Source organism: Pieris rapae, chromosome Z (genome assembly GCF_905147795.1).
Source record: "Pieris rapae chromosome Z, ilPieRapa1.1, whole genome shotgun sequence".
NCBI lineage: Eukaryota > Metazoa > Arthropoda > Insecta > Lepidoptera > Pieridae > Pieris > Pieris rapae.
The window spans coordinates 9388161-9400507 of record NC_059534.1 but is presented as its reverse complement, the minus strand read 5'-3'; the positions used below and the strand labels follow the sequence as shown (position 1 = coordinate 9400507).

The 12347-nt window shown below is 32.1% G+C and overlaps 1 protein-coding gene across 1 annotated transcript; it reads left to right on the top strand.

Moving 5' to 3' along the window:
- The first annotated feature begins 2107 nt into the window (after nucleotides 1-2107).
- On the top strand, nucleotides 2108-7756 carry LOC110999039 (glycerol kinase). Its single transcript, XM_022267916.2, has 8 exons — nucleotides 2108-2680; nucleotides 3191-3364; nucleotides 4049-4196; nucleotides 4478-4629; nucleotides 4943-5191; nucleotides 5803-5972; nucleotides 6572-6707; nucleotides 7195-7756. Exons 1-8 carry the CDS (start codon nucleotides 2438-2440, stop codon nucleotides 7465-7467), a joined length of 1545 nt encoding a protein of 514 aa, XP_022123608.2. The 5' UTR covers nucleotides 2108-2437; the 3' UTR covers nucleotides 7468-7756.
- Nucleotides 7757-12347: the final 4591 nt, after the last annotated feature.

The following is a 12347-nucleotide window of genomic DNA, read 5'->3' as shown; positions in this document are numbered from 1 at the left end:
AAATGCTTCAATCACCAAAGAGATCTATTATCTATCATTGTATGAAAATGGTGCTGGCCGTTAAAAAAAGTATTTGACTAAATAAAAACAAAGTTCTGTAAAAGCGCGGGATTCGCATCAATTTTTCTATTATTTGTTCAGAATTAAGATGATATCGGTTTATAAATAAACATATTTAGTTCATAAACGTACATGCAACGTACAAGGTTTTTAAATTCCCTTGACGGATTATAATATACGATTGCATAGGTTCTTAATGAACGCATTAAAAGGAAAAAAGTCTGTTGTCGTCAGTTTTAACATATTTAAGCGTTATTAGGCTTTCGATTCCTTCTATAGATAATCGACAGTTTAAATGTATTATAATTTCTATTTTCAATTAAAAAGCAGAAATTAACCGCTGTCAATTCAAACATTCGATGTAAACAAACAAACGTAGCATTGAACTTGCGTTTGACAGGTGGAAATCCAGCGCCCAGGAAATACAGGTGCAACGCAATTTCCGAGAATTTAGAAATCTATTGCAACCGTTGCAAACAGCTTTCATTTGGGATTCGCTGAATTCAAAGTTTAAATAACTGTAAAACAGCATTTTCATATGCAAAATGTACGTTGAATTATCAACGTTTGCAAAATCATTATCGAATAAACATTATATTTACTTCGGTTATTTCGACAGTTAATAGAGCTGCGGGTTAATGAGTAAAAAAATTTTAAATAACATTTTTATAATACTTATGACTGTGGATTCTTAAATTTTTACTAACAGATCTGTGGTAGCGTAAGCGTAACCCTATCCTCATTGTGAGGAAAGTTTGGTTGTTTAATATCAACAGGATTTGATTTGGAGACCAACTTTTTTTATAGAACATGAGTAAAAGAGCAGGAGGTCACTCTCAGTGTGAGGGGCACGAAGGTGCGTTGTCGGACTCCATAAATTGGTACGGTATTTCCTTAAAGGACCCTAACTTGAATTTTCTTGGTAATACTAGTCTAGTTCATACCAGTGGTGCACGGCAGAAACTTTATAAAAAAAATCTCAGTTGTGGAACGACTATAGTGTACAAAATTCCACCCGCACCACTTCGTTTCCTGGTCAATTTCAGGAAGAGAACGTACATCACAGTATTCCGACTCGTTTTGCCGATTTCTTACTATTTGCCATTCCCAACAGAACGTAGATATAGTTACCTGCATTAGTGTAGTCGGGGCGGTAAACTGGCAAATAAACGTTAACTACGTAATAGTCATATATAATAATATTTCAAATAAATAAATAAAAAATATTTATATTATAATAATTATCCTCGATTATGTAATTATTATAATTTTTATTCAGATTAGTCTATAACTATTTAAATCAAATGACTTTTAGTATTGGAAACAACGTGTCTTTCAACAAACGCAACATAAAAAGAAAGTTGAAAAGCTATTTTTATATTTTGTTACGCTCCTAAGCAAGACTGCTATTGAATAGATGAACTAGAACATATTTCTTAATTATGTCTGTATGTAATTATGTTATGAGTTATTAAGTGGCAAACTGTAAGCCGTTTTTGGTGGAAACAAATATGGTTTAATATTTGAAAAATAGTACTTCTATCTTAATAATATTTTAGTTTATTGTTTATATCAAAGTGGCTGTAGTATGTGGACAAATTATCAAATTATATAATTTAATTTAAATCGCATCGAGGATTTCTCCGGCCTGAAACCGCATTGTCGAAATAAATCTTGAGTAAAATACATGATATGCAACTTGCTAGGCCGAACTTAATTGCAGAACCATCATTTCTTTTCTTTATACAAAAATAATATCATAATAATATGCCATGGTTATTATCTTGATAAGCGTATTATCAAGGTTAGTTTTGACAGCAACAATTGTCTTACTGACGACGAGGAACCTGACAGTTTACAGCTGACAGCCGATAGTCTACAATGACAGCCGATTACAGTCAATGTCATTAATACTTGACATCTTAAATGCGTCAACCTGATAGTTGACAGCCAAAAGCAAACAGTTGACAGTTGACAGTTGAAAGCCGACAGTCGACATGTAGTGTCAATTTGTCCCATATAATCATAAAAAATGCCTTTTAGATAAAAATATTACTTTCAACAATTTAAAAGGCGCCTATTGATTTAAAATCAAAACCTATATCATATTGGACTGTTGGGAGTATAAAAAGCTACCCAGCAAAAAAGTATCTAAAATATTAAGAATTATTTAATACCTGGACCTCAGTAACACAAATAGATTAATCTTTATGGTAGTAGATAACCATTGAGTAACTTGATAATGATAATGAGCATAAGATAAAAAGTCAACGATAAATTGTTTTGATTAAAAGCAAAGTCACACAAACTAGTTAGAGACTAGAATGTGGCATACTTTTTACTACAATAATATCTGAACATCTTTAAAAACATTAATATGTCTGAATATGGAAAATTTGGGCCATTGGTTGGGGCGATAGATGAAGGAACTTCAAGTGCGCGGTTTATTATATTTAAAGCAAATTCTTGCGAAGTAGTTGCAACATATCAAAAAGAAATTGAGCAACATTTTCCTCAGGAGGGTTGGGTTGAACAGGATGCTTGTGCTATCCTGGACGTTGTTACAATATGTATTAATGAAGCTGTGAAGCAATTAGTTGCATTGGGTGCAAGCCCAAAGGTATGTATATAGGATATACAATTCGAGATTAGAGAATAGAGAAAAGATACTACCTTCTACCTGTTACAGTTTACCTAAATTCAATTCAGATTACAAAACAATTAATATTCCACTTTAGTAATTTTTAAAGAATAAAGAGAAAAAACAATTTTTAATATATAGAATTAAGAGTTATTGCTTATGTATAATATGACCCCTGCAGTCATTTACACATATAGGCTTGTATGCTTCATTATGTATTTCAGACTAGAATTGAGATGTACATTTTATAACAAAAATAGCAAATCTTGGCCCATTAAGTTGGGGGGGGGGGGGGGGGGGGGGATAGAACAATTACTTTTTAGTTTAGCCAAGAAAGCAAGAACAAAAACCTACTTTGTAAAGACTTTTACTTTATACTTTGTATACCAGTCTCAAATTCAGGAAAAATTATATTCATTCTATTTGGTCTAACTTGGTAGTTTAAGCAACATCTATATTATATTTTCATCAAATTCATTATAATTTCAGGATATAGTTGCAATTGGTGTAACCAATCAACGGGAAACAACTATAGTATGGGATAAAATAACAGGAAAGCCACTGCATAACGCCATTGTATGGCTAGACATGAGAACATCATCAACAATTGACAAATTACTTGATTTAGTTCCAAACAAAACTAGGAATAAGAACTATTTAAAGGTATAAAGTTAAAAAATTTCAATTGCTATATTACTAAAAGGAAAACTTTTTTTTTGGGGAAATGCATTAAAAAGAAAAAAAACCAAAAGGAAAACACATAAACATAAGTTTAACAATTATATTATCCATTTGCCACCCTTTTGTACCTGTATAAAAATGTATGTATTTTATAGATTGTTGTGGATTACTTTTCTTTCTGTATCTAATCTCTATTTTTGTTCATTTTCTGTTTTTTAATATTATTCTTGTTATTATGTACAATGTTAGGAGACACAAGATTTACATAATAGTCAGTACATATAAAAATAAGTTGCAATATAATTTCCGCCAATATCTGTGACTGCTGAATTGGTTAAATGGAGCTGGATATGGGTTGCAAAACATCCAAAAAAGTATTCAGACAGTAATAATGTTGTTGCCTGTTGGTTTTGAAATAGACTCATGCCTACTATCTTAGGGTATGAGTACATGTATTATGTATTATGGAGATGTATTTATATAAATTAGAATATTACATTCTCATACAAAAACATTTTAATTTAGAAAGAAATCTGATCATTAACTTATTTCGTTAATGTTCTGGCCACAATGAAATCGTGTGAGGACATTCCAATTATATTAATAATTTGTTTTTTTATATTAAGAAAAATAATAATTTACTAATAATTTATATATGATTTCCAGCCATTATGTGGTCTGCCCATGTCCCCATACTTCAGTGCAGTTAAACTAAGGTGGCTCGCAGATAATGTTGAAGTAGTCCAGAAGGCTTTGAAGAAAGGAACTTGTTTTTTCGGTACTGTGGACACATGGATAATTTGGAATCTGACAGGTTAATAGTATTCATTGTACTCATTTTTAAGAATACTGGCTAATGTTATTTTTAAACTTATTTTAAAAATATGAATAAATTTAATATTACTTTTATATAACCTATATAATATAATATTAGTATTAGCGGATTGACAACCCTAATAATTTTGATCCTGACGGTTACTAGTCACATTGAAATACAATAATTACAAACTTTAAAAAATATCTATGTAATTGTAATTGAGTTTAACAACAAACACATGCACAGGAGATTTTATAAGGTACATATTAACTTTTTAGGTGGTGTTAATGGGGGCAAGCATGTAACAGATGTGACAAATGCATCCCGAACAATGCTCATGAATATTGAAACACTAAACTGGGATCCACTTTTGATGAAATTTTTTGAAATACCCAAGTCTGTATTGCCTCAAATCAAATCTAGCTCAGAGGTGAGTGATATAAAATGAAAATGGAAATATGCAGGCACACAATAGTGTTCTTTCCACATTCCAAGTTAAGAGATGATGTTAGACATTGTGTATTTTCAATTGAGATCGGATACATAAGAAAAACTCATAGGCTTCAGGTTCATGTCCCTAATATTGAAACCTGCTTACATATTCTGCTTGTGAACATTGATCCCATATAATAAATGGGCTGTGTACTTGTATCAGTCTCAATTTACCTTATCATTCTAGTTACAGAGTTTAGTTAAGCGCCATGTTGGTCTCTCAGAACTACTGTCAAGTTCTACAATTTCAGATATATGGTTACATAGCGGAGGGTCCCTTAAGAAGCATTCCCATATCGGGTTGTCTTGGTGACCAACAGGCTGCTCTAGTTGGTCAGTTATGTTTACAAAAGGGACAAGCGAAGGCCACATATGGAACTGGATGTTTTGTCCTGTATAATACAGGAGATGTTCGTGTCAATTCTACCAAAGGGCTTCTAACAACTGTTGCCTACCAACTGGGAGCTAATAATGCACCTTGTTATGCTTTAGAGGGCTCTGTAAGTATTATTATTTAATATATAATACTAATATTAACCACCATTTTAATATGAAATACGAAGAACGGGACAAAAAATAAAATAGCGCTCCATTATATTATAATATATATAAAATCATCAAAATAGATCTGAGCATTGCGGACAATCAGAGAGAAAATTTAAAATAGAAATAGACAAATATGGAAAAGGGTTTTTGATGTGAAACATCTATAGCCGCACGTAAAACTGATTTCTGGCGTGGCGACGCATGCTGTGGCGACGCATCGCCACGCTATATGATATACAGTCTAAATGCAGTAGTAAATTTCACATTTAAAAATATTTAATGAATATAATGTTTATTCAACAAATAGTCATCGTTACCTGGAAAAACATCGTAATATTTTATTTTATCATTATGACATATTTAGTTCCTATCACAATCTGTTCTTTTCTGCATATTACTTACAAAATAATTTCGATGTTTCACATCTGCCAGGCGTCCCGTGACAGCTCACATTTTTTTTTACCCTAAAAGTGGCAATACAATACTAGACCACAAAAAATTAACATAAATTTAACAATATAAGTCATAAGACAGTTTTCACTTACACACAAAAATATTGTTTAAGGTGGCTGTAGCGGGAGCAGCAGTAGGATGGTTGAAGGACAATGTAGGTATCCTGGAAAGTGCCAAACAGTCGCAAGAATTGGCTGAAATGGCCACAGAGAATGGTAGTGTAGTTTTTGTTCCGGCATTTAGTGGGTTATATGCACCATATTGGCGTCAAGATGCCAGAGGGTATGTTTCTATTTTTATAAAACCATCTAAAATACTGTTATTATCTCTGCCTCTAGTTTAGTGTAACAGTTTTTTTTTTTCGTGTGTGAATTTTCTTATTGATTATACATTCTTGTCAATTTAGAGCCACCTGTTAGGACAGGGTTTTGTTTCTTTTATATATAAATAAAATCTTCCAATTTTCTTCAGCCAATTCATTGACCAAGGTTCTTCAGCATAGACATTTGTCTGCGGCTGAGTTTTTTACCAGCTATTTGAATAATTCAGCTTTGCTTATTTTATCGTTACATTTTTCTTCATGATAGCGCCACCTATCCGACCATGACTAAGTAAAGAACTCTATATATATTCAATAATTTGTTACTAAATAAACGACACTATGACTTTAAGTATTGACTTTAAATTACTTTATTAAGTTTACAGTTTAAATCAATTTAATAATATATATTTATCTATTTCGTATTGCATTAAATATAAAAGTCAGTGATCAATGTCTGACACTTGAATTTTTGCTTCAAACATTTCCCTCGCAATATTTGTCTTTGTGTCTTTTGTGTCAAGCGAGTGCTAAATTAGCGTGATTTTAACAAATATTTTAGTGTAATATGCGGCATAACGGAGGATACAAATTCAAACCATTTAGTAAAGGCAGCATTGGAAGCAGTCTGTTTTCAAGTAAGAGATATCTTAGATGCCATGAACGAAGACTGTGGAATCCCTTTGCAACTCTTAAAGGTAAATATTATATGAATTATATAATAATGAGTACACACCCCTTTTGCATGAATACTGATATCGTCTGAAATAAGTAATATTTATGGTGCCAAAGTTTAAGATACACTGCCAGAGGGACCAAACATTTTAAGTTTGTTTTAATTTAAATTCTTATATTTTTATTATAAGTATGTAGGTTAAGAAAACATGTAAATAATGTCTATATTTGAGTGTTGTTTGTTTGTAATTTATTAAATAGTCAAAAAAAATTAATTATCACATAACACAAGACGGTCTGATATTAATTGAATCGACGATGTCAATAATATTTAATATTTGCCAATATTGACCAGAAATAAAAAATATAATATAAATTCAATGTACACTGCATAATCTTAAATAAGTTTTTTTTAATTGTCAAATGGCCCATGTTTTATTTACAAATTCCACTTTATATATACATATATATAATTCGTTGTGTAACTAAAAATAAACGTATATTTTTCAGGTGGACGGTGGCATGACTTCCAATTCGCTAGTAATGCAAATGCAGTCTGACCTTATAGGAATTAACATTATAAAGGCCGGTTTTGCCGAAAGTACTGCCCTAGGGGCGGCACTGGTGGCTTTCTGGGGCTTAGATAGAAATACACAAACGCCAAATATCGATATACAAAATGGCCAGATGTACAACCCTAAAATTAGCGACGATGAACGCGATATGAGATATAAACAGTGGAAAATGGCTGTCGAGCGCTCGTTGGGGTGGGAACAGAATTAATTTAAGAGTTAAAAGGCATTGTACTTGATTTTTATGTTTTATTTTTGTTTTAATTTGAATTTTATATTAGCCTAACAATTCCCGAAGAAGACATGTTGATTCTATGTACACAATTTATTCATTTAAGTGATGAATTTTTATACGGTTTAAGGGTTAACATAACTATAATTTGGCCTATAATCCGATTTTGTGTATAATAACGAAGTACGATTTGTGTACAAAATTGAATGTTTTAAACTAGTAGATAAGTATATAAAAATGTTATGTTTTAAATAAATTATGAAAAATATGGTTTTTTAATTATTATATACAGTGCTACTACATTTAATAAAAGTTCTAAGAGCTCTAAAAAATACATTGATTTTTCAAGTTCTTTAAGTAATGTATAACCACGCCATCTATGGTCACGGGGTGTAACTAAGTAAAATCACTAAAGTATTATTTATGTTTTGGCGCCATCTAGTGTAGTACATTAGAAATACCCACACAGGATTGTACGCCAATTGTGCTGTATGGTCCTTGTCCTGGTAAAAACGTGTTTATTTACGGATATTCATTTAAATAAAAGATAATTTAACTATCGAAACTCAGACTTATAGTTGGTAGCCCATGGATCTATATGAAGTTGAACTGTTCTTTCAGTTTTTGGTAACTGTTAACAGTAATTGCGTACATGGCCTATTAGTGTTGAATTTAATAACCAAAATATTAGTAGTAACAATCTATTTTGGAAAAAGATTTTATAAATCGTTTCTAAAAGAGCATAATAAGTTTTAGCTGTATTATGCTTAATTTAAATCAATTAGTAATTATGTACTCTTGCAGTCTTACTCCGTACTTTTCTATATCCAATGAAATGGCAACAAAGTTGTCATTTTAAATTTAAAAATCTCAGAGAATTAATCTACATTTCCCAAATACATTCAGTTTAAAATTATGTGAATATAAGTTCCTTCCGTGTCTCAAACTAAAATCACATTCGCTCGATACATATGCTCTGAATGAATAAATGAAAACACAAATATAAATATATAAACTTTCACCAAGTTTTGACTCCTGTATGTCAAAAAGGTATTAATTTTAAATGGAAGTCACAGTTCACGAATCAAATTATAAGCATTATTAGAACTACATCGTAATAAGATTTTTTGTATAATATTCCAATAAGATATCGTTACTTTTGTACATAAACTACAGAATTTAATTCAAGATAAACAAACTAATTATTGTCATAGACAAGCTGTATTGCTACTTACCATGTATCGTATAAGGGGCTAAGTGCAGAACCTTGTAAGTGTGACGTCCGACAGCCTGACGGATGGCTGCAGTCTTGGTCCATCGTGGAGGGAATGAATAGCCACAGATGACAGTTGTATTTCAGGATCGAGGATCGATATCTCCACAACAATTACGAAACCTTTTTAGTTCAATTAACCTAAGAATAAGTTGCGGAAGCATGGAGCACACACATTGTAAATAATATACCTATATAATAACACATGTATGATATCTATATATCGATATATAACATCAACATGCTTCGTTTTAGTTGGCAAGTTAAGACTCCCATCGAAACTGGAAAATTCTCCAGATATCGAACCATCGGGAAATAAATAGATTTTTAGTATACCGAGCTTTAGCCCCATAATGTTTAATTCCCAAATTCTAAGAAAGGGTTGGTACCAGATGAAATAACAACTTTATTTAAGGTTTTATCTTTATCTCTGAGAGTATGTCGGAATGGCGAGATATTATTTTTATTTTATTTCTTACTTGATGAGCAAGAACAATGTTGGCCTAGTGGCTTCAGCGTGCCATCCTCATCACTGAGATCGTAGGTTCGATCCCCAGCTGTGCACCAATGGATTTTCTTTTCATGTGCGCATTTTCCATTGGCTCGAAAGGTTAAAGAAAACATCGTGAGGAAACCGACGTACCTGAAACCCGAAAACTCGATGGCGTGTGTCAAGGCCTAGTGATCACCTACTTGCCTATTAGATTTGCAAATTGTCACGAAACAGATACAGAAACCTGAGGCCCAGAACTAAAGATGTTGTACCGTCACTGATTTAAAGTTATTTTTCTTACATTTAAACAAACAAAAATATCTTTAATTATAACAAAAATATCTTTAATTATATTAAAGATCATGTTAAATTTTTGGTAAACAAGAACACTTATGAACGTCAAAAAAAATTAATTGTAAATACTACTAATTCATTTCGACCTTTAGTACAGTGATTAAATGCTTATATACTTCCCCTTAAATAAATCTGCCCCTTATGACCAGGGGAATCAATCCCAGGACCTCTAAACGCCAAGTGCGTAAACCGCTAAGCAACAGAAGTAATAGGAGAGAAATTAATATATGTATGAACTTAAAACAACTCTTCCCTATTCTAGTTAAGGCTTAATTCACGATATCATTTCCAAACAATACGAAATTACAGGCCAACAAAACAAGCAAGGGTAACAGATTATTAAAGTCAATCAGTGTTCAGTGTGAACTGTGGTAAATCCACAGTCGATGAACGGCCAAACAGTCAGGAAAAGGATCTAAGCCAATTTAGCCTCGTAATTGAGTAAACATATTATTTGATTAAATGGTTACAAGGGTATATATTACGCCATGGATTTATTCTCTTTAGTCTGATTCAAAAACAACAATTGGGATGCAGGTCTACAGTAGGCAGAAAATCATCGAATGTTATACCTAGATAAGACGTATTTGGAGTGCTCGAGTAAATTATAAGTATTCTCGGTTTATTTCGCTATTATCCCAAGCGCATTGTTAAACATGTAAGTATGTTTGAGCTAAGCAAAGCAAAAATTTAAATAAAAAATTTCGATATACAAATTACGATTACGGTGCAATTTCAAGGTGAAGGGTCTGGCTTTTGATTAAAAATTTCGAGAAGTTCTCATTCAAATATGACACTTATATGATAAAAAAGATATTATTAAATTGTTGTTAAAAATGTTTACGCCTAATTTTACGTTTTAAGAATGCTTTTTAAGAGTTTACAAACTACAAAATCTAAACACTGTGACCCAAATGCACAATGTGCGCAAAGCGCGACTCTGTATACATTCGCCTTTAATGTCGTATGATTAAACATGGAGAGAGGACTTTATCAAAATTTGGCACGCGTTTGTTTTCGGATGGGGCGTCAGTGTTTGTAGATCGAGCATGCAGCCTCCATGGTTAGATAGAGCTGTCAATATGTCGTTCGCAAATCTTGAGTGATTGCTAGATAAACATGCATGTCACAATATACGACTAGAATTTCTTTATCGATCGGACTAACGGTGAGCGCAGTACATAGAAGCCGTACAAGACAAATAGCTATATACTTTGCTGGTTACATAATAGAATGGCGTAGGTGCAAAGATGGCGGCTGGATTAGTTTTACTTTTTCTATTCTAATATTCGATATTCATTGCTTCGAAAGGGAAGCATAAATAACAGAATGTTATATATATATAACATTCTGTTATTTATGTAATTGCAAACAGCTTACGTTAAACGCGAATTTATTGTCAATTATTAAATCCATTTCGCACAGCTAAATTATAGTTCGCGTCAATAATCAAGTATGTAACAGCGCGTATAAATTTGCCAACCCTTCGCTATTTTAAAATTAAAAGCAAGAAAAGGTCTTAGCAATTATATCCAGAGGAAATATTAAAAGTTCCCCTTTGGAAAATCTGTGACAGACAAAGGCTATTCGTTATAGCGACAAACACACGCCTGTCATATTTTATCACATTAAAAGCTCCTTTCATTCATAAAAAAATAAAGCTTACGCTTATTGATGAATTTATTTACAACTTGGTACAACCAAAGTCAAATCATCTATTTCAATTAGGCCTATTAAAACGGCACTTGAAAGTCAAAGTTTTAAGATAAAAGTATTAAAAAAAGGTTCCCCTTCTAAAGGTTTCATATGGAGCAGAATGGGCTAAATAATCCATATTCACTCTTTTAAATAGTTTTTACAATATTTTACATACATATATTTGATAATTTTATCCATGCAGTTCCAACATAAGTACTTAGTTTAGATAATTTTAAGTAGGAATAAATATACAGTCAAAACCGTTTCCGACGACATGGTTTAGAACAACATACCGGTTATACTGACCAAAATCAAAGGTATTGACCAAATTCTAATGTATTAGGTACTTAACAACGTCATCGGCTGTTACGACTATCGGTTTTTACGACCAAATATGAGTAATCCCTTCGTGGTAACAGATTTTGATTGTATTTATCTCATTATTCACCATAGTGAATGTAGAATAAATTTATGCGTTTATCTGTAAAACCGAATGTATAATTAAAATAGACCTATACAGAACCTCATGGGGTTCAAACGCTTGGTCTCATATATATATATCTCTTTCTGTATCTGTTTCGTGATCAATTGTTTTTTCTAGCAAAGTACTTAGGTTCTGCGCCTAACATACGCCGCGGACTGTTTGCGTCTGAGGGATGCCGGTTTACTCACTGTGTATTTCTTTGCCCTAAATAAATAAAAATAAAATAGCCTTTATTCGAGTACTGTAATAAGGATTTCACTAAGTTTTTTTTATTATATTTAATATTAGAACACAACCTCCAGCCGAGTGAAGGCCTCCTTAAATTTTCGTCTATTTGTTTGCTAGTATTAAACGAGTGTTAACTGCGTATACAGCAACGTACAGATATGCGAATAAGTCACAAGACCAATCACTAAAATTTATCATTAAATCTACAATCAGTAAACCTCATCATCAGTACCTAATGCAGTTTAGAAGACGGTTTATACATCTTCACCTGATATTAGTCTCTTAACTATTTTTAAAATAGAAAATATAATGGTAGTAGTAACATTCTA